At 51.1% G+C, this 23,494-nt stretch overlaps 1 protein-coding gene across 1 annotated transcript in view; it reads right to left on the reverse strand.

Annotated features, from left to right (window-relative positions):
* NRP2 (neuropilin 2) overlaps positions 1 to 23,494 on the reverse strand; it is a 76,811-nt gene that overhangs the window by 4,342 nt on the left and 48,975 nt on the right. The window contains exons 13-15 of the mRNA XM_009637501.2: positions 17,732 to 17,994; positions 15,746 to 15,842; positions 13,279 to 13,299 (exon numbers count right to left, since the gene is read on the reverse strand). Of these exons, the coding sequence (XP_009635796.1) occupies positions 13,279 to 13,299; positions 15,746 to 15,842; positions 17,732 to 17,994 (381 nt within the window). The remainder of the gene's footprint in view (positions 1 to 13,278; positions 13,300 to 15,745; positions 15,843 to 17,731; positions 17,995 to 23,494) is intronic.

Here is a 23,494-nt window from a genome sequence, read left to right on the forward strand (position 1 = left end):
ACCAAGCCAAGAGCTGTGGCTTTGGAGAGGACACCCAGTTGGTATCGCTGGAGCCTAGACACATTCCTCCAAGGCAAATGACCACCACCGAGAAAAAAAAAATAAAAATTGCTGTTTCTTTCTATACTGACTTTGTCTGGATTAAGTCTGGGCACCGAGCGCTGCCTCCTGTGGGTCCCTCCATCCCAGGGCAGAGCTCTGTCTATCACCATGCGTCTCATGTAGACACAGGCATTTGCAGATGGCAGCTGTGGTGTCTCCTGGGCTCCTCCTAGGCGAACATAGTGAGGTGCCTTTCCCCCCAAATACATCAAACTTGCAGCAGTTTCCAGCCCTTTTTGCTGCCTGCCCACAGCCTCTCTGGTGCAGGGGAACCTGAAGAGTGCCCGGTATGCGCTCCTGCCACCCCCGTGCTCCTGCTCCCCACTCCCCGCAGGGGTCTGAGGGCTCTGGGGCCGAAGGGGCCACACCAGGTCATGGTGGCTTGTGGGCTCTGCTACCTACTGTCTTTCACTCCCCAGTAACATCTGTGGCTGTGCCTCCTGGTACAAAAGAGGGGTGGCCAACTGCCCCCCTCTGGTCCTTTCCACAGCAGGGAAACAACCGTGTGCTGCTCACTTCCCCAAAACCAGCAAGTGCCTTCCTACGTGCTCACCCCTCTCTCCCACTGCCACAACAGCCACCTCGGCTGGTGCTGCGTCGGGGGTGCACAACTGCGCTGGGGAGCGTCGGGGGTGCACAACTCCTCTGCTGCCAAACAGCACCCATGAGGGCCTGAAACGTTAAATCCGGCTCAGCCCATGAAAAGAGGGTCAGAAATTACCACTCCCCAGCTTTGACAGAGAGAGGCAGAGCTCCAGCTCCACTCCGATCCTCGCTTTTCTCCCTTTGCTCATTCCCAGCCCTTTTCTCTCCGCAGCAATTACGTGACTCCAACACACATCATTTTGTTTTGACATAGCAGACCAGCCGCTGTGGCCTCGCCTTGACACTGCTGGGTTTGGCGCTGCTCCTCCGGCTGGGAGCCCGGGGGGCTGGGGGGGGGCCACACCTCCCACCCTCGGGGAACGGGGAAGCGCTTCTCAGAGCAGCACCACAGGCACCAGGCAGAAACACTCCCTCTGAATCCCCCATTGCTCTATTTCCAGCCGAAAATCTGCCTCACTTCTCTCTTCCCCACTCCTCCAGAAACAGAATGATTTTAGTTTACGAAAGGGCTAATTCCCTGCCAAATTTCAAATTAAAACAGTGCTTTGGCTACAGCTGAGCATTAAAGAAAGCAAACAAGCAGCCTCTCCCCTGGCCTGGCCGCCCCCCACAGCTCAGGAACCCCTGGACCTTATCCTCAGATTGCCCTGGGGCTGCCCCAGGGGCGGTGCACACCACGGCACCATCTTCAAACCGGGTGTCACCGAGGAGCCGCTTGCATTCCTTGGGCTTCCCATATGCAGAGAAGATGGGGAAGTGCAGCTGGGCAGGTGAAGACCCCCACCAAAAGCACTCAGAGACGCAAAGCCGGGGTGGGCGCTTGGTGCAGAGGTGAATGCAAGCAGGCAGCTATTTCCAGCCCTGGCGCTGCCCTCGGACGCCTGGCACCCTGCCCTCGCCGCACGCACGGCAGACGGCCAAGGCGGCTGCCCAGATCAGGGGCTCTGCCAAACCCTCCCCACAGCAGCCACATCCCCTGTTGCAGCCTGACCCTTTCCCCAGCACCTCCCTGGCGTGTCCTGCTTTTTTGCACCTCCTGTCAGCACCAGCACAAGGCCAGGGAAGCAGTGGCGGTGGTGGCGTGCGTGTGTATGGCATTACAGTGGCATTATACAGTGTGGGTTTCCTCTCCCTCTCTCTAAGCGCCGGACTACCTAGGTAAGGAGCCGCTGTTTGGGTTCAGCGCTCCATGCCGAAGCTCACCCGTCCCAAACCAAGCAGCTCCAGCCCACCGCCTCCACTCAAGGGCTCGGAGCCGGGGGAGAAGCCGGCAGCCCTGCGGCATCCTGATATGTTTATCACCCTCCCCGTTGTTGCTGTTTGTTTTTACAGCGGCAATGGCTAACGACACTATTCCTCAAACTGGCAGTCACGCCTGCAATCGCTGCTAAGAGCCGCCAGAGCCACTGATGGAGGAGCTGTGGCGGAGAGCCAAGAGGCTGTCCAAGCTTGCCTCGGGGCCCTCGACTGGTGTCTGCGTGCCAAACTCTGCTGCCCTGACACGGGGTAAGCTGGGGCCGGCCCTGATAGAGTCAGCAGGTTTTCACAGGGTTTCTAGAGGGGCAAAAATCCCAACGCAGCCCCATGCACAATCTGGTTTCTACCTCATTCCCTTGCACTCCCAACAAAGGCATTGCAACCTGTCCCTGCCCAGGAAAAAGCCAACCTTGCCCTTACAGCCCAGGGGAAAGCAGCCCTGGGTTCCTTGTGCCAAGTGTCATCTTGCAGGCACTTGCCTCGGCAGGAGGCTGACCCAGCTGCGTGTCCAGTCTCCAGGCTGGGCGAGGGAGCTCTGCGCTTTGCAGCCTGCGCTGAGCAATCATCCATCTCAGGCACACCGCCATTGCCCGGGCAAGGCGTAGCACAGCCCTTCCCACAGCACCCTTTACTTTGCCAGGCCATCGCTCCCTCCTTCACATCCCCGTTTGCCACCAGCTTTGCCCCATCGCTTACAGAAAGTGCCCGTGGGCCCTCTGTCGCCAGCCGCACGGAGTCGCTTTCCCTCCATGCAGAGAGAAAAAGACCAATGCCATCACCCCACATACAACTGGGGGAACCACATCCAAACCCTCCCCATGGCACGCAGGAGACATCAGGCTTCCAGCCCTAATGCCACTCCCTGAAATACGGAGACCCTACTGCTACCCCAAAAAGTTTACCCCGTTTTTTTAAGTAGACTCTTAAACACCTGAAGTTACCTGCAGAGGAGGTTGCATCAAAAGCCACACTAAGTTGTATTTATTTTCTTAAACAAAACACACTAATTTTAGCTGCTTTCTCCCCTGTGGTGTGTTGCAGCCTGAGCAGCACCCAGCTCTCCGGTCAATCTGGCTGCAGCGCACATATGGAATAATTAAACCCCGAACAGTTCCTCCCTTTTCATCTGTTTACTTAACAGAATTTTTTTCCTCCTCGTTGGGAAGCCATCAGCCAGTCTCTCCCTCCCTGTTTTTCGCATGTGCATATTTGTTTTGAATTTTGCTTGGACAGTCACTGAAGTGTACAAAATGCAAATTACAAGTGTATGGGCTTTGCTGTACAATTAGAGCAAAAAAAAAAAAAAAGCAGCGTGGGTCCTCAGCTTCGCTTGTGTTTGAACAGCCAAAGCGAAGGATCACATTTGAATTATTTTTTTGTTGATGGCCTGAATTCCTAGTAAAGCCAGGAAGTTTCATTGCAAAGCTGAACTGTATGCCAGGGTAAAGAGTATGATAGAAGGAAAATAAATGCAGGAGGGAAAGAAAAACCTCTCAAACTGGCAGCAAAATACATTTCACATGAAATGCGATGCTTCTGACTCCTCTAAAGGGGTGAGAGGTGCAACTGAAGAAGATGGGAAGGACAAATGCTGCAGCAGAGGTCCCTGTAAGCAGCTGGGAGGACTCGGGTGGAGGGAAGGCAGGGGATGCACACCTCCCCAGACCCTCAGTGAGCTTGCCGTGCAGCTCTCCTCTGCAGCCCAAGATGCAGAGGCCTGGCAAGTATTTTACAAAAGAGGAACGCGTTGCCATTTTCATTATTAATTTTGGTAATGGCTTACCCGGTTTTCGCTGTGCTTGGGGACAGAGCGCATGGCTCAGCTGAGCTGGCAGCCAAGCTGGCCCCCAGGGCCCCGGGAAGTCGGATGTCCTGTCTCCAGGGGCCCCGGCCGGAGAAATTCTGCATAATCACATTGAGCAATTTAGCACTTAAGCAACGTTAGCGAAATCCCCAAACAATCCTAAGTGTCAGTCCAGCCGCCCAAAAATCCCACTAAGGACTGGTACAAATGTAATGGATCTAAAAGCTGCTATTAATGGCCTGATCCTGAGTGCAGCAAGGCAGGGTGTGCACACCAGCTGTGCTGCCGGGAGCTGGGGGTTTGCCATGGGGCTGCATGCAGCAGGAACCGGAGCTTCACTTTCCTGAAGGATATAGCCCTGACGCTCCAAAAGGAAACACGGAATTCTGAAACACCACTTTGCTTCAGCCGACAGCGTTCTTGTTAGCAAAGAAAGAAGAAGGAAGAAAAACCCCAGATATTTGTATAAAAATATCATCATTTTATTACATTCCACACAATACATCTTCAAAGAGTTTCAAATTTCCACAAGATATTTTTCACACACAGGCAACTGGGCAACGCTGGGGATGTCAGGGCTTGAGGAGCAGGGGAGAACTGGGAATAAAAATCTTGAAGTGACCTTCTGTTTTGTCTTTGGTGATTTTGGTTTGAAAGACAGGGTGCCACATTCTCCTCTCTGACACACCAATGCGCACTTGCTAAAGTCCATGGGGGTGAACCTGGTTGAAGCGAGGGAACCATCTGAACTAGGGAGATTGAACTGACTTTGGAAACGTGATGGTTTCATCTGCTGAGATGGCTTGGCCTGGCCTGAAAATGCAGCAAGTGCATGCCAATATTTCACATCTGTTTTAATTTGTGGCTGGCTGAGGTGGGGAGGGGGGGATTTCACATCACAAACCATACGCATTGCAACAGCGGTGCTGCGTAATGAGGAGGCTCACGGAGAAAGCACCCGGGGCCTGGGAAGCCCCTTTCCGGGGACCTCTGGGCAGCACCACCTGCAAGCTGACAGGAGCTCCCCCGGGTCCCTTCTGGCTCTGCTGGGATAGGCACACCCCTGCCACCCTCACAGGAGGGTGCTGCAAAGCTCCAGGAGTCAGGGCCCGGGGGGTGGATGCTGCCCCGAGCACCCACCACCCCTAACATGCTCATGATGCCAAATCACCCTGGGTTTTTCTGCACTCCCTGCATGTTCTAGATGCTTGCTGCTGCAGCTGAGGGGCTCCCACTGAAATCTGCTGACTGAAGGGCACAAGGGGCTGAAACAGGCTGCATGACTAAATGCATGGAGGGAGGGAGGGAGGGAGGGGAGCATGACACCCCCATCGACCGAAACCCCCTGGGGAGAGGGTTCCACTGCAATAGGGATCAATGCCACGTACACACAGCACCATTTGTGTTTCCACCTTTTCCCCAGACCAAAAGGAAGCTCAAGACCGCAGGGAAGTTAACAGAGCTGCTCGCCTCAATTCATTTTATGCAATATTCATGGGCAAAGGAGGGGTGGGGAGCACTAGCAAGTTCAGGAGGGGGCAGGGAATCTGATCACTCATCACAAATGAACACAAACAAGATGAAGAACCTTGCTCACTGGAGGTACTTTTTTTGCCTGCAAACAGATTATAGAGTTAACGATTCAAACCACTTTTGCATGTCATCATTCAGTAATTTATATAAGGCATTTCCACTACAATATGCTGGGCCATTCAACAGTCGGAGGCTGTTGGAGGCTCCATCTCGCCTCCCTGGTTAAAGCAGCAGCAATAGCTGGGCCCCCCAGGCGTGCCTGCTAGGCTTTGCTTGCTAGATGTTACTGACGCTTTAAGAAGCAGAACATTAGCAAACGCAAAACTAATTGACATTCTAGAAAGTCAACTGGCAATTTTTATGATTCAGCAGCTATGGATTGGGCGGAGGAAAAAAACCAAACCCAAAACCCAGAAAGGGGAATTCTACTTGTCCCTTGAACATTTCTAGCAGAAAGACAAGGAGGAGCCCTCTCCCCCTTCCCTGTGTAAAAGCAAAACCATCAGCACCCAGAGTGAGGATACTTACAAAATAAATAAACCTTCAATTCTCAAGAAACTACAGTATTTAGCATCCACCGTAGACCTGCTGAAGTCTATGTGTTACCCTAAGGCTGGCTTTAACAGATACAAACAAAACATTCATTATGAGCTTCTCTGATATAAGGCAACTTTAAATAGATTCACTTGCAGGTGGGGGAAGAGGAGGGTTCCCCCCCCTTCCAAACAATGGCTGTGTTATCATGCTGGCTGCAGAAAGAATAAGATGGAGAGATCTTACTTTTTGGACGTCTATGAACCTCTCTGGATTCTTCTAGCCATCTGAGGTGGACATTCCTACTGTCCAGCCTGGCCTCTTCTTCTCATTTTGCACCCGAGACATAAACGCTATCAAACAAGAAACCCAGCCAAAGCTAGATAAGGCAACAAAAAAGCATTGCTCTCTTCCCCAAGTAAACAAATCAGAGTATTTACCACAAAGGTGTCCCAAACCTTCCAGAGGGGAGGTGGGAAGGGGGGGAAAATTAAAAAAAAGAAAAAAAAAAAAGCATTCCCTGTGCAAGTAGAAGCAACAACAAGCAAATTCAAAAGGGGCTCTTTCTAAATATACATTCAGTCAGTCAGATGCACGCGCTCCCATGCACACTCGCATACGCAGATTTAGCATACACGCGCACAAGCCGCACACTCAAGCTTCCAGGCTCACCATCAAGTTTCCTTGCAGGTTGCCTACCAGGAGGAGAAAAAACCAAAACAAACCAAACAAGCCTACCAACAAAAAAATACTCCCCAAACAAACAAACACAACAAAACAAAAAACCCCACCCGACACCCCAAGAGTTCTCGAAAAGTAATCGAAAGGGAGCGTTCACTTCTGAAGTGAAGGGGCGGTGTGTCTCTTCTGGTGATCCAAGATGCAGCATTAGTTTAGAGCTTGTAAAAGATTCGGGGAGGGCTGGGGGGACGGAGAAGGGACGGAGATGTCTAAGAGTTCACACGTATGCTAGGTAAGGAAAAAAGTGCAAAACTGAGGCAACGTATTTGAAGTCTTAGTTTCTGTCTGTCTGTCTGTTTTGTGTTTTGTTTGCTCTCTCGTTCCTGTTCGGCTCTCAGCAGCGTGAGCTGGGGTCTTGCTCTAGTTTTATGGTTAGGGTGGGCTCCACGGCCACGGGGGCCCCGTTGGCATAGTGGGAGGTTTTGTAGGTGATGGAGTGATCGCTCTTCTTGGCCGCATAGCGGAACCGGTGGTAGTGGAGCACAAGGGCCAGCGCGACGGAGACCAGCACCACAACAGCACCTCCGGCGGCAATAACGTAATACCAGTAGGCTGGGATGGGCTGCACTGACACCGTGTCCACTGTGGGCTCGGTCCCTGGCAGGAGGGTTGCCCCTGGGGAGGAGACACAGAACAGGGTTGCTAGGTGGGAGGCATGCAGACGCACAAAAAGAAACACACATGCTTTCAAGAGTACAGCACGGACTAACATGAGGTCCCGGGGCCGCCTCCGGATGCAGGGTGTGCTCCTGGGAGGGAGCACAGCCTGGTGTTTGCTGAGCCCGCATATTCAAGCGCCTTTTTCTTCCCTTTTTATTAATCAGGCTGCCTGGATTGCAACACAAATTCCATATGCACGCTATTATTACTGTTATTTCTGGCATCAACAAATGTTTTTTTCCCCCTCTTTTTTTTTTTTTTTTTTTTGGCCGCCTCCAGATAAGCCCCCTGGTTTTGTCTCCACATGGCAGATGTTGTGAAGCAGTGACAAAACACATCACGTTCCTAATAAAGAAGAGCGTAATCTCAGATGGCCAAGGAAGTTACCGCAGGAGACTGGGAAAGAAATTACAGGGAGAAACATTTGTTGTTCTTATGGAAAAGACAGAGAGGAAGATCTCTGCCTGGAAGTGCTCTGCACACAGATCTGGTCTCACTAGGTGCCCCATTCACAGGTTTACAGATTTCATTATTATTTTTTAAAGTGAGAAAGGATGGTTACGATTATTTACATGGCACAGGCTGCAAAATTCAACCCAACGCTCACATAAGAAACTCATGCTCTCTGTAGCTTAAGCGAGCCAGGACTATGAATTCATGCTGGTAAAGCAAACACCTAGGGAGGGCTGGAAAATTCAAGGGCAGGCGGCGCCCAGGCTCAGCCCAGAGATGGTTAACCCTTCCTACTCTTGCAGCTGCAGCACGCTGGGAGCTTCCCAGGTCATCCCAGGACAGCTTGGCGCACATCTGGTGATCAGATGGGCGTAGGACCTTACTGCCAGTCCTTACTGCATGCACACGCGCCTCCGGCAGGCACCGATGAGAGGAGCGCCGGTGTCGGTGCTCACGCCCACGGCCCGAGAGCAGCTCTGCACTATTCCTCCTGCACAGGCTGCTCCCACCTCCCCAGCTCTGCTCGCAGGGGCGAGCTGTAAATAGCTCAGGAGGGATGCACTTTTGCACCACATTTAGTTACTGGCTACTTCAAGGGGGACAAAGTCCCCAGAGAAACTCTCTGAAGGGTTCGCTCTGCTGCTGGATACATTGACCCCCTGTACTCCGCTTGCCCTCTCCTCTTGCCCCCTCCTCTTGCCCCCAGGCCTGCTGGTGGGGGGCAGCTCCCTGGCTGGGTGCCAGCAAGCAGAATTCTGGGGGCTCCTGCAGTTTGGTTTCAGCATATCGTTGAGCTCTGTGCTGATCAAACTCCAGCTTGGTTTCCTGAGCAGGTTCAGAGGATGCCAGCAAGGGCATTTTGCAGCATGGCCTCTGCCCTCCCCTCCAAACACTGCCCTGCCAGCAGAGACATTGGCTGGCAAATTTGGGATGGTGATGGCTTTTCTGCTGCTGGTGGCACAGGAGATGTGGCAAAATGATGGTTCCTCCGTTGGTCACAAGGCTTTCCTCTCCTCCCCATCCCTCAAAATCCCAGGCACAGGGAGTAAAAATAAAAATGAACATTGCACCCAGATGCATAGCTACAACAACACCCCCCCACCCAAATTAAAGGAAAAAAAAAAACCACAGGCAAGACAAATCCTGCTTTTACAGAGCAGGAGGCTGGGAACCACCCACATATTTGTCATTGTAGGCAAGAAATTTGGATGTCTCAAGAAGAGCCTACCTGCCAGATGCGCCACCCTTGCCCCATCTCACCCCAGCTGCCCCTCGCTGCCAGGAATGGGGGTGTCCCTGTCCCTCCTGCCTCCTGACAGCGCCTGGGGAAGAGGGGTCCAGGCTAGGCTGGGTGTTGGGGGTGGCAAAGGCAGGGAGCAGGCAGCCCTCCAACCTCTTTTCTACCTCCACCAGCCACCCTGGTGCTGGGGAATGAAAGCGGCGCATGCCTGTGCCTCCAAGAGCAGCTGCTGCCCCCCACCCAGCTGCACAAGGGGTGGCAGTGTGGGACACCCCATGGGGGCTGCTGCCAGCCCCCCACAGGGGTGAGTGTGTTCAACCCTGCCCCGAGCTTCACTGATAACCCACCGCTGTCTCCCACCACAGATGCACCCGGTCAAGCCGCCCCAGACCCATCTGCATCCCACCGCCATCCCCAATGAATCAGCAACACCTCGCCTGTGCCTGACAGCACCAGGGCACGGGATGACCCCCTGGGAAAATTGTGGGGCTGCTCGTTGTGCAGAGGCCACTCGTGTTTACACTCGGTGACAGTCTGCTTGCTCCAGGGAGAGATTTACAGACGAACAGCCTCTCACACAACTGATATGCACTGGGCCCTGCTGGTGGAGACTGGGATGAGGAGAGGCAGGCAGGGATGCCGATGGCTCCTGAGCCTGCAGGGGAGCAGTGCTCCCCTCTGAAAAACAGAGGGAGGAAGGTTTCTGTGCCCTCTTGATGGCTGTACATTGCCTGGTGCCAGGCTGGGAGTAAGAAGGGTGGGTGTGGCCATACAGGAGGATGTGCCATGGTGCCCAGCCTGCACTCTCTACTCCTTCCCCAGGCACCTCTGCCTGTCTGGGGTGGTGGTGGTGGGGAGGCAGTGTGATGCACCCCAGATGATCCCGCTTGTGGGAAGGATCCCTAGGGGATCTCAAGATGGCTGTGGGTTCAGGACAACCTCTGCTTGGCTCTGACCTGCTCCAGATGTCCCTGTGCAGCAGCAGGGGCTGGAAGTGTGAGGGGTGGTGCAGAGCCCCTCCTCGGCCCCCATTTCCGCACCTCATGGCCCTGCTGAGGAGCTAGCAGAAGTCTGGAGAGTTCATTTAGCAACTGAAGTCATTAAGGAATCACACTCTAAGCCCTAACAAAGCCAATTCCCAACATTAATGATTGTTCTTCCTTACACTGTCAGCCACTAAATATAGCTACCCATCCACTCAGCACACAGCACTGATGTTATCTGCTCTGTTTTTACTGGCTCTGCTGCTCTCTGGAAGTTTTCTCTTATACCAGTGGAAAAGTTCTCTGCTCAGGGAGATGGAAAAAAAAATCCATCTTCTTAACTTAATAATTTTTCCACTCCCCTTTGCCTTCCGCCACATACACACACACACTTGCTCTTCCTCATTTATTCACTAGGGCTCTCGTCTTAATAAAGAAATGCCTCCTGCTGTTGCCGTCAAGTTTGTGGGTGCTGTGTTTATGCACAGCTTGGGACATTGGTCAGTGGAAACCCGGTTTAATCCCTACAGGGTGGATGATTTCAGGTGGGTGTGCTGCTGCGCTCACACCTCCAACCTGGCCAGGTACCGCCCCCCCCTCTTTCCAACAGGGAAGACTCTATAGGGACCAGTTTTAGAGATGTGTAGCAGAAATCAAAACCCAAAAGAAGCAAGAGCAAAAGTCATCTGGGGAAAAAAAAGGCAGAAAAATCCTTTCCAGAGAGCCTCCTAGAGGGCTGCCTGCGTTGCTCTGCCATTGCTGTGTCACAGCTCGTATTCCTCTCCAAAATCACTGATGTTAATGGCTGTGGACAAGCAACACAGCTGGACTTTTCATAGATGGCACAGATGAAACCGAGTCTTACACTCATCTAATCTGAATGCCACAAAACCAGTGTCAGCCTCAACCCCTTAATTGCTACCTGTCATTTCTCCCGGAAGATATCCCTGTCTTGATTTCAGGATACCTGGTGTGGGAGAATCCACCAGCCCAACAGGCAAATTCTCCCTGCAGTTTGTTCCCTCTCTCCACGCTTTTTGGGATATGGCTGTTATTTTTAGCCTGGTACTTATCTAATTCCTTGCTTCCAGCCACTTGTTATACCTTTTCTTTATGGGTGAGATGCATCAACTCTCAAATGCAGCACAGTTTAAGCACACTTGACTGGTCTTGTAAGATCCCGACCCACTAGCTGAAAGATATTCCACCCACACAATTCTCTTCTTATTATTTGCCTTGTGATCCTGGAGCCTGTAAGGTACATATTTTCAGCTTTGCTCCCAAGCCAGGAGTGGAAGGATTTGCTATTATTTCTAATGGCATCTGACTTTTTCAGCTCATCATGTAATTGCAGGAGTGGGGGTTACTGAACATCTCAATACTTCCTGCACAGTCTTTCCTCTTGAATTGCCTTTTTTTCTCCAGCCAGGGACTTCTTCCCCTCCTTTTGCCCTCTCCGTCTGTTGGGCATCTCTGTCTTCCCCTCATTTTAATCACTATCTTGCTTTCTCCAATCTTCATCTTCACTTCTTCAGGTTTTCCCTTTGCATTTTGCTCCTTCCCTGGTCACTCCATCCCCCTACCCCATCTATTCCTGCCTGCCAGCCAGGGAAACCTTTACAACCCTTTGCTGCAATTGCTCCCCTATTGAGAGCAGTGCTAGGATGTCCTCCAGGGAGCTAGCAATGGGCAGGAGCCCACCGGCACAAGCTGGCAAGCTCCTGTGTGAAGGGGAGGTGTGCCCACAACAGCATCTGCCTGTGGTGCTCAGGGACCTCACCATGGGTAGGGTAACAGCCAACGCTGTCCCTACCCAGCCAGCGTGCCCTGGGGAATACGACAGGGAAATGGAGGCATACAGGCAGCAGGGCATGGGGTGAAGGGAAGAAAAGAAACAACATGACTTCGGGATAGACTCAATGTAAGAACCCAGAACGAAGTTCAAACTGAATATGACACGCATGTTATAAGCCCCGAAAGACAAGGATGCTGTTTGAAAAATAGGTACCAGACCACGCCCAGAACATAGATGGTGTAAGTGAGGAAGGGTTGTGAGGCTTTAACTGTCAGATGAGAATATTGCAGCAGCTTTACCATAACACCACAAGCCTGAGTAGCAGATAAATAAGCCTAAAACCAAGCAAGCCCAAATTCCTAGTTGTACACTATGGGTATTGACTGTAAAATACGGTGTTACGCCCTACGCACGTCCCTCCCGTTGGTAATGCTCCACAGCCTGCCTCACACCCCAGGGATGGAGTCGCACACGTGACTTCAGTCTCGGTGTCTACTTTTCCTTTATCACCACACATACCGACCAGAGGCAGCTTTGTCCCACACAGAAATGCAGCTGCTTCTTGAGTAGAGCCCAGCCATATCTTACAGCCCACCAGCAGTGTAAGGGTTGGGAATAGTACAGATATCATGTCCAAGTAAGTGAAAGCAAAGGGCGCGTTGACTGAACTGGCAAAACAACTTTCAAAGTTAAGGGGAGCCCCAAGTTTGCTCTCCATCACAACACAACACCCAGACGCATTCCTGAAGAGGCAGGCAGGAAAACAAAATCCAAAATCAAAACAGGGGAAAAAACTCTCTCAAACAGACTAAGCTGATCTTCCCCGCAAAAGCAGATAGCTTTTCTCACCCCAGAGCAAGACAAACAGCATCCCCACTGACTGCTCAAAGAGCGAGGCAGTTTTTCTGAGTTCCTCACCTTTTGTCTTACTCTGTAGGTTTGATCAGAGAAATGCCAGTTTCTATCCTTCAGGCTAGTATTAAGCTATTAAATGCACCATTTCACCTCGTTTTCCTTTTATTGACTGTCACCTTCAGAGCTCCTCCTGGCAGTTTGCTCTCCCACTTCTACCTCCCAACTATCTTCCCCTTCCAAGCAGACTGGCCCCACCCTCCTTCGCCAGCAGCTCAAACACCACCACTGCCAGAGCACCTATAACCTAGAGAACAACCTTCCCCCACTCTAACATAAGTCATTGCCACTTCATTTCACCTTTAATTGGCTACTGTTTTTTCATTTAAGTCAGTTGATAATCCTCAGTCTTCCCATGTTGGGCTCAGCTGCTCTTCAGGAGGCCGGGTGCCTCCTGATGGTAGGTTTCCTAATGTTTTTCAGCCCCAAACCAGTGGGACTTGTCTGTTTGCCTACTCCCTGTCACCTAGCAGGAGTCAGAGGGTGCCACGTCCTGCTGCTGCGGCGGGGGAGGTTTAGCACACGCTTGCCATTTCACTACTGAGAACATTTGCTGTTCGTACAAGCACACGCATCGCTTTCCTTCAATGTAAAAGCCCATGCCAGCAGAAAGAAACCACCAACAGAAGTGCAGTTTTACCTGGAAAGTAGTTCTCACCTGGGAAAGCTGTGATGGGTTCTGCAAAGGAAAAAAAAAACAAACACCCTAGTGTTAGAGAGGGGAGTATTACACACAAGGTCACAGTTCGTGTCTTTGTTGATTTGCAGTGGCCAAGCAGAGCAGGCGTGTGGCCGTGCCACACAGAAGCCACTCACAGGAAAGAGCGTGGGGTGCTAGCCAACCTCACCAGGACGGGGAGAAACCCTGTCTCAGCTGAGGAGTGACCAGACGTTTCAACTCAGACACAGGCTTCAGAGGAAAATAGGTCTGAAGTTGAGGGTCATTTGGATTCAGCTGGCTGGCCTGAGTCATCCAAAACCAAAGCCTCACCTGGCCCAGTGACAAAACCCTGAAACCCCCTAAAATTTCCAAAAGCAGTTTGGTTTCTGTGTTACTTCTGGGCATCGATGCCATACTCCATCTCACAGTGCCAAGAAACGAAGGCCAAGTGATTTTTTTCTTCTTTCAAGATACTTTGAAGTAATCTATTACAAATTACTGGATCTGAAAAGCAATAATCAGTACTTATTACTGATTACTTTCTCACAGAAGGAATAGACTTCTGATTATTTTTAGATTACTTCTGCATTATGCCTGTGAGTCACAAAAGCAGACTCTGGCTCTACTGAGTGCTCTGAAATCATCGCTCAGGTTCAGAATGTGAATGACACATCTGTCAAAGGAAAAAATTATTGTGACTTATTAGCGTTCTTTCACGCTAAAAAGGAATCGGATTACTTCCCAGGATTACATTTGAAAAAACAGTAGCCTGTGCTGCAGTCAGCTATTCTCATGGCCCTGACAGAGAGAGAGAAGCACTGTATCTCTACTGTTTCATTATTATTTTGGTGACATCGGAAATGACCCATGAGTTATGCTAAAGTTTGCAGTGGGAACCCTTTGTTAGAAATTATCTGAAACAAACTATCCTTATCGGTTTTAAGATCCCCATTCAACTTCCTAGAATGGGACAAATAATTTTGTGTAACAGTTTGGTGTTATTTTTAGGGCTGTCAATGCTTGAAACTTTATAATTTATTAATGCCTTTGTTTTGAAATATTAAGCTATAGGTTCATCAGGCCCAAGATATGGTAACACTGGAGTGAGGTGAATTAGCTGAGCTCAAAAGAAGTTAGATAGGAAATGCTATTAGTGTTAATCATCAGTCTTGCTTCTCTTTAATGCCATAGAAGGCAAGGGATTAAAACACCACTGTCAAGCCTTAAATACAGGGAATCTGACATGTGGAGTATTAGCTCCTTTGGCAGATGGGAAACCAGCAGAGTTCAAAGCATCAAAGAAACTGGGACCGACAGTGCTCAAGAGCATCTCTGGGGCAGTCCTGGTACTCTGTTCTATTATTAATGTTGGTTTCTGCACCATCTTTGCCATCGCTTACCTGCACAGGGCAGCGAGCGACACGACCAACCCTTCCCAGGCACAATTCATCCTGTGCCTCTTCCCCTGAGATACACCTCTGGAAGAGAGAGTCTGTCCCGTTTGGGTTAGGAGGCACCAGGATCCTCCCCCTCCTTTGGTGGGGGAGAGGAGAGCAGCTTCACTGAACTAGGCCTTTTAAAGCCCAAAGGGGAGAGAGGCTCTGCTCCACCTTTTTTTTCCACTGACTTCAGGATGGGTCAGACACTTTGCAGGGTGTTTAACAGTGAAACATGCCTCCCCCAGGTCATGCACAAGAGCAGGGCCTTGCTACTGTGGGCAGCTCTCAGCACAGATCCCACTAATTGAATGCTGCTGGTCCCATCCTCAACTGGGATAGCTCTAAATCCACGTCCAAGCAGATGGTGACCAGAGCCACCAGAGCGTGTGCATGGATATGCCAGCTAGAGGAACAGGGCAGGGCAACAGCTCCCCCAGCAAAGTGCTAAAACACACGTTTTTATCTCTTTTTTTTTTTTTTTTTTTTTTTAAATTTTCTCTGTCTTTCACATTGAATGAATCCACCTGGCTTCTGGCCTGGTTTGGGGAATGGTGAATTCTAGGACAAAACTTTCTTTTGTTATTCTGTTAACATTGCTGTAAAACCCCTCTGCTATTTTATTTCTTATTAGAGAAGACTCCTTTTGAACTCATTGGCCCCTCTACATGTGGAATACTGACTGACAGCTGGTTTCTTTTGTCCAGCACTTTCCTTTTAAATTTCGTATATGTCCTTATCACATAGAATACTCCTCGGTAACCCTCAGCTGCTCTTTCAGCTTTGCACGGCAGAGACGTGCTTCCTGCCTCTCACACCAACATGGTCAGAGCCCGAGTCCCACGCTCAGAGACTGAGTCCCCCTCATTTCTTTCATGGGCAAAGAAAACCCCAGCTGAGATCCAGAAACTCCCAGTAACTGAAGTAGGGGAGACGTGTCCCACTGGCAGCCTGCAAGTGAAGGCTCTCCAGCCCCGGCTGTCCCCACCGCCATCCCCAACCCTGCAGCCGGACACAACAGTACGTACCCATGCAGTTCTCCAGTGGGATGTCGGTGCCTAGCCGGATGTCATCGAGGGCGAGCTCTCCCGAGTGGCCGTTGCGTATAAATCCCTCAAACACAATCTGTGAGAAATTGGGACAGAAATGTCAATACTAAATTGCGAGGCAGAGCGGCTGCTGCTCCCGAGGGAAAGGGCAGATCTGCTCCTGGCATTCCCTGCACACCTGCTTCCTTGTCCTGCCTCTGGCACCCCTTCTACAGGGAAGGCTGCTCTGCAGGGATGGGTTTGGCAGAAAGATTGTTACCTGGCCTGGCAGCACTTGACTTGCAATTTGTCCTTGCAAATGTCTCTCACATGGAATAAAGACTCAGTGAATCAATGTTCAGCACCACAGGCCACCCTCTGGCCCTTGCACAAATGATGCAAGTGGCATAACACTGACTTACAGCAGCAGCAGATTTGGCCTGTGGTATTAACTGGGCTATGATCAGAAAAAGGAAGGGAAGGACACAAAATGCACAGCTACATTAACTGTAAAGTGCTGTTCCTATCAACATTACATAAGCAGTATTGAAATGTTAGAGGAGAAGGGTCAATTTATTCCTACTTAATCACAGGCAAAATATACTTACAAAAATAAATAGAGTCGTTAGCTCTAAGAACTGCTGAGTGGAGAGACTGGCATTATTTACATAATGATGCTGTTATTTAGCTAATGCCAGTATATTCACGTTTAACACACAAAGTAGTCAGCCAGTGCCCATCATTCTTATCTGCAGGCATATTGCGCTTACTGGTATTTTATTAGAAAGCCAAACACACACATGCAAACTAGTCACGCAGCTCCAGTGCAAAGCTTTTGCTTTCTATCTCCCTGGCTACTCTCAAGGATCCAAATAGCTTCCTGGAGCTATATATTTCACAAACCTCCTCTCCCCTCCTTAGGTGCCCCCTTTCTCTGGGGCGGCTGGGCAGCCCGATCCTATGCCTGCCTGCAAGGAGACCTCCTTGAAGGGCACAGGACAGAGCATCAGAGCTGCTGGTCCCAAGTGTGAGCCATTGACCCGCACAGGAGGCAGCAGTTTGGAAGAGTCAGTGGCCTGAGAGCAGCAGCTCCCCAGGTCAGGGTCAGGGCTGGGAGCCAGCCAGAGCAAAGCTCCCTACTGGGGTGGTTGTGAAAGCACTGCCTTGGGCCTGCAAGTGAGTGTTTCCTTTTGCTTAGGAGGCTGCTTGATGCCATGCTGATGCTCATTAACAAGTGACAACAGCAGTCCTGGCTCCTTGGCAAACAGCACGCTGCCCGAAGGGCTAATGACGCCAAAGGCACTCCTGGAAGCAGCAGCCTCTCTGCGGGGCGCTGGCACGGCCGTGCCAGTGGGGCTCAGGCAGCTGCGGCGAGCAGCGCCACTCCCTCCAGTTCATCACTCCTCTTCCACGGATCTCCTGACGGTGGGACTGGACCTTGATCGCTGCATCCAGCCCTCTGATCTGGTCTAAGGTATCAGAGAAGCAGATTCACAAACAAACAGGCATTCCCTTTTCCTTCTCCCACGACAGCATTTGCAGCCAGGGCTGGAGAAGAGCTGTCTGCTGCCTACCCTTAAGAGCTGGCCATGCCCCCTCCCAGCTTCCCAATTCTCCTGGCTGCAGGGTTTAGGTTTGCTCCCTGGAGGTGTGCACCTGCCTCTGGTCAGACTATCTGATGACCATCAGCTGTGGGGGGGTGGGAAATGCACAAAACAAAATGAAAAAAAAAAGAAGGGAAAATATTTGCAAAGTGGGAGATTTGAGGAATATAAAAGGCAACAGGCTGAACAAAGGTCCAAGTCTGTGCAGAAGACAGGCACTCCCTGAATAACAAACAGTGCCGTTTAGTTACTATAGTAACTCAAGAAACACAATGAAAACAGCCACATTCCCTAATGATGAATGGGCCCTGGCTCTGAAACACTGAAATAAAGATGCTGGAGATGCCTGCCTGGCCCAGCACACCTTCCCCGAGCATCTTACCCGGTACTCCATGTCGTAGCTCGGCAAGATGATGCGGCCTTCCCTCCACTCCTCCCCTTGGTCCTCCGTGATGACCCACAGCGCCTTGTGTTCCTGGCTGGCTTCCCGCCAGACCCGCAGCATCACCCCATTGCTGCCCCATGCCTGGTACTGGAAGACCATGCAGACAGCACTCCGGGGCAGATAGATGGCAGGGCTGATGAGCCGGGCTCGCTGGCCTTCCCTCCTTCTGCTGCTCTGCAGCTGCAGGTAATTCTTGCTGTCTGTTCAAAGAGGAAAACACCATTATATTATTTCCTGCAGCCATTTGCAACAGGTGTCTCACCTCCTGCCAGGTGACTTTGGCAGTGATGGGCAGGCTCTCACACCCGTGCGTGCAGGATTGGGGTCTCACACCAGCAGCCTCCGTGTGCAGCCCTGTGCAGCCTGGGCAGGGCATTGAGGAGCACACTTCCCTCACCAGCCACTACCGTCTGGTGGGAGACTGACAGCAAAACCAGAAAGCAGTAAGCCTAAGATCAATATAATTAAGAGAAGTTAAAGAGCAGTTATTGTCAGAAGAAGCAACATCATGATAATGACATTGCAGGGGGGGAGTTTGCGTTTATTCTGCTGGGAGCTTGCTCACTGAACAAGCCTGAGGTGGGTTTTTCTAACCAGCAGTGCTGAAAACTCATCTTGGGATGGGGATCTCAAGCTGTGTTCATCCTGCCTCTTTTCATCCCCGGCGGTAAATACTCCACAATCAGGGTCTAGTTGACAATTTTGTTTCGAGCATACGCACGACAAAATGAAAGCCTGGCTCTCAGTTTTTCTGTAATGCAGCAAAATAGCCCTGAAAGCACAGCACAGAGGAAGGACGCAGCAAAACAGCCCCTAAACCACAGCACAGAGGAAGGACATGGTCTCAGTGAGTGAAGTATGCACAGGTGACAACTGGGTAGCTACAAACTTGAAGGTAGCTGAAATACATAGGGCAGGGGATTCACTTGCTTTAATATTACATTTTAAATTGTGCCATGCTTTTTGTCAATCCTCAGGGAGATTTGGTATGTTTGATATCCCAGGAGAAGTTCAAGGCTGAGACTCGAATTGGAGATACTTGATCTGAATACCAATAGCAGCAAAAGCCCATGCATACAAATCCCTGGGCATGGCTGATTTGGTCTGGAATCAGTGGTTTCCAGCCCTCTCTGATGAGAAGCCTCCTCAAGGAGTTCCCCATTTGCAGCTTGGATGCCTGAAGTCCCTTAGCAGAGACTGAAAGCCAAGTGCGTAGCTGATCTGATCCTTACCCCTCCCACCATGACCAACGGCAGGACAGTCCCTTGGGTTGCTCCGACTGCAGTGCCTGCAGTACAAGGTGACACAGACAAGGCCAATGACAGATATTTGCTGTACTTCGCGTTTCACTCAACGGAGGGATGAACAAGCTTGCTCTTGCTACACAGTGGGCAAGTGTCACTGGTGCTTCATGACAGCACGTGCAAGCCCTCCTGCAGCCCAGTGGGGTTCTCTCTGCCCCAGGACCACACCGAAGCATCTGTTGCTTCCTTTCCCCATGTCCTAGCCTGCTGCGCTGGATGGGCAAAGCTCTGAGCAGCAGCCTGCCTCCTGCTTGCCCTCCTCCCTCTGCGGCATCAGTGCCCACAGCAATGGCAGAAGAGTGGCATCTGCACTGAGGATGTTTGCAAAATGCACCCGGAACACCTCCAAAACTTAAACCAGAGAGACCTGAACTTAGAGCCCAGCTCCTGAGCATCAAAAGACAGGTCCTACCCAGAAAAACAGCAGCTGACCTCACTGCTGCACAGCAATGCGGTGACATCCCAGCCCAAGCAACACGTATCCACGTATCAGTGGTTACGCAGCCACTGGCCCTGCCTCGGGTTTGTCACTGCCAGAGAGCTGGGCTGAAACCAGCCACCGTGAGCTACACAGATTTCTAAAATAAATTTAGGACAAGACAGCAGAAAGATTTGCCATGACTCTACTCCTGGGACGTATGATCAAAATACTGCAAAAGCGTATCCACTCCATATGAACTTTCACTGATTTTGCTGCGTGAAGGACAAATCTGTCCCTGACCGGCCACATAAAGAAAGAGCAACATTTCCCAGCAATATTTTCCAGCACCTATGAAATGTACTTGGGCCACTTGGCACTTTATGCCAACAAACAGTAGCAGAAAAAAAGATGAAAGCATGTTTGCCCACTGCTGCTTGAGTGAATCACTTAAAAAAGTACCATGCCGTTCTCTAATGGAGGAGTGTTCTTGTGATTTATCTTGGAGTGGTAGTAGTGGAGTAGGAGATGTGGGAGATAAACAAGTGGAGGAAGAAAAAAGAACAAGCTGTACTCCAGGCCTAAGGAGCAATAAGGCATAATAAGTCATCAAGGTCTCCTGAATTAAAATCCTCTTTTTGTAATTCACTACGAGCCTCTTCAAAGAAAAAAGCAACAGCAACAAGAAAAAAGCAGCAATAATAAACAAGGTGGAAGAGCAAATCAGACTATGATCATACAATTATCTCACAGCTGAAATGGTCTCACAGGCAAATCCTTAGTAAAAGCACCAGCCGGGTTCAAGAAGGATCAAATCCAGGTCCTCAAAGTTCAGGACCGATCTTTGGTGCCAGTATCTAGGCAGCCTGATTGAGTGCAGGGATGCGAGCTGCCCTTGGATCCACCCAAAGCCCGCAGCTGACTGCAGGGGACTATGTCAGCTGTGCAGCTGGACAACCCCCCCATGATCTGCACCCCTCACTGGGAGGTACCCTTGCTACCTCCGCCGCTTCAGCAACAGAGCCCGTGTGCCTCTGAGTCACATCCCTCTCACCAGGGATGACACCAACCTCCGATTTGTTCCCATTCCTATCACGCTGTGAAATCAAAAAAACTCCTGAACTGCAGCCGAACTGAATGACCCCCTCAACCACACAGGCTCTTTCAGAGCTGTGGGAGCCCTCCCAGACCTCCCAAACCAATCTTCTGTGCTCTCTGCCTGGAGGTTGCTGGGGCCCACAGAGCTCCCCAGGTGATCCCAAGGGCTGCAGGAGGCTCAGTCTTTGGGTGATGAACCCAGCTGCTCTCCAGCAAGCGGCAGTGGGTTTGGGTACCAAGCGCTCCTGCTACTGGTAACAGGAGCTTCTGGAATGGAGAGCAGAGTGCAAGCAGACACAACTTTCTGTGTCATTTGAAGATGAAATGGCTGGATCACGCTAATGGCTAGTTGGATCTTCTGAAAAGCCCCGCGAATTTGCTGAGATTGACTGAACAAGGGCACTGTGGAGCTAATTGTTGGAACAGCATGCGGGAGCCCGGTGGTTCCAGTAGTCGCTCTGTTTGATACAGTAAATGGAAGCCTTTGGCACAGAAAGCACCTGAAAGGCTGATTTCCCCTGCTAAAACACTTGAAGGGAGCCTTGCAACGATGAGCTGATCAATTCTTCCAGGATCAGAAATGCATTTTAATCTCTTTCCCAGAACTTTGCTTTGCAGCCTCTATTCCAGCTAGCACGGCAGCTACATCCCCCACTGAACTGGCACTGGCAGTTCAAAGCACCGGCTCAAAAAAGGCAGGACAAACCTGCTCAGGCATTTTAACCTACCACTGTTTTTGCAACCGATGCTACGGCATAAATCTCATGGAAGATTTATGGGATCATCTGGATGTAGGGGAGCCAGAGGAGCGTGAGCACGCAACCATCCCCAGCCAGACGATGGCAGAATCACTTGTATGTGCACGGCAGTGAGTCCCGGATAAATCACCAGCCGGGGCCTGCAAACAAACCATCTGGCCAACATGGTTTCCTCTTGGCACGCCTGTCCCCTCCTGCTAGCAAGCCATCTGAGAGGACATTAGGGGCAGCGGGGGATGAAGCCTCGCAGTTCGGGTCAGACTGCAAGCATGAGCCACGGCAGCCACCTCCTCTGCAAGGTCAGCCTGCCTGTGCTTGGGTCCTGCATGTCTCACCCCCTCTCCCAAGAAAAGCACCTTCCCTCATTGGTCTCAGCAGCACATCTGGAGGTTTTCCAGCAAAACATGTCGGGCAGGATGCACACAAGCAATTACTGAGATTTCAGATTCCCCCCTGCACTTCCCCTTCACTGAATATCACTGAGTTACAGCTGCTGCTCCTATGGAGGACCCACGCTGAACTGCCTTCACTTACAACCCGCCAAAGGTCACCGCACTCTTCTTCATGGCAGGGCCTGTTTCACAATGTGTTTTAGCAGCAGCCGCCTCTTGTCTGCCAAATCCCATAGGGGACATCTCTGCTCTGGGCCCTGCCCACTGCCTGCACAGCCCCAAATGCCACCCCGACTGTGCCGTGCCAGGGCTGGGGGACGTCCCAGCGGGGCCAGATCCTGCCGTCTTTCTGGGGCACGTGAGCTGAAGGCTGCATCAGCCCTTGCCTTTCCCGGGGAGTGGATCAGCTCAGATCCCCTCATGACTGCAGGGTGCTCTGGTAGCAGGGGGATGGCAGCTGCATGAATATGCAGATTGAAATTTGATAGTTATTATATTTTTAATTTTTTTGGCAAATCATGCAAATTCACCTCAAAAGGCTGCTGCCGTAATTTCAGTGACAGGCCTCTCCTCAATGACAGACTTTCATTTATGAAGGGAAATCAATCCTCCGTAAAACTAATATTTATATTAACTAGATCACTGCATCTGCTGGAAAATCCCCTCAATTTTGATTATGTGTTAATTAGCCTGCCAAGTCCTTGCCATTTCAGTCTCTAAATCAGTCTGTGAAAAGGCATAAAACCCCACACCTGCCCAGAACCAGGCCCTCTGCCTGCTCTCCAGAGCCTTTCTAATGGACGGGCCATTACATCTTCTCTCTTAATTAAGCCTCACATCCTCAACAGCGTGGCGCAATTGTGAGTCCCACTGCCTCCCCCCGGGAGCGCAGCGAGGGCACGGTGTCCCTGACAAACCAAATGCCAATTAAAGCCTGACATTTATGCTAAGTGAGCTGCTTGCCACCGCGCCACATCCACCGCCAGCCTGGCAGGCACCCTGCATGCCCCTACATGAAAGGGTGTGTGCAGACCCACCCACGGCCGACGTTTGTGCATGAACAATTAAAGACACAACCGAGCCGGTGCTTCCACAGGCTGCACATTGCAGCTTGCTCGCGTGAACGCGTGCTTTCCCGAATCGGGCTCTGTGACTCACAGGCTGCTAAGTCACTGCTGCGAAACAACGGAGTGATGCACGCACTAAGATTTGAGAGACGGTGTCTTGCTTTCCAGAGAGCATTCCAGCCTGGTTTTATAGGCAGTGTATGTCACTGGTGTTTGGGTCCAAAACGTGACTAAGGACTCAGACAGGCAAAGAAACCTGTGAGCCCCACAGGAATGGTTTCTTCTCTGCCTCCAGCCCATGCCAAGTGAGTGGGAGCTTTGCTGGCAATGCAGGGACAGACCATGGCAATGACCCTTCTCTCATGAAAGACAGTACGGGCACAAGGACGGCCACAGCCTGGCTCTAGCCTGTGGCCAGGGCACTCACACAGCCCAGCCGATGCTCAGCAAACCTCCTGTGATCTGGGTGCTGGGGCATCCCAGCTCCCCCATGCTGTGGGCAGGCAAGGACAAATGACTTTTTAGAGTTTTCTGTCCTGACTGTGCAAAAGAGGGTCAGGAGAGCCACGTACAGCTTTGCTGAGAGGCAAACTGCACCACACATGGGGGCAATGGGGAGAAACAGAGCCAGGTATGTGGTCTCCTTCCCACAGTGTGCAGCTG

This window comes from Egretta garzetta, unplaced genomic scaffold (genome assembly GCF_000687185.1).
Source record: "Egretta garzetta isolate BGI_Z169 unplaced genomic scaffold, ASM68718v1 scaffold474, whole genome shotgun sequence".
NCBI classification, from domain to species: domain Eukaryota; kingdom Metazoa; phylum Chordata; class Aves; order Pelecaniformes; family Ardeidae; genus Egretta; species Egretta garzetta.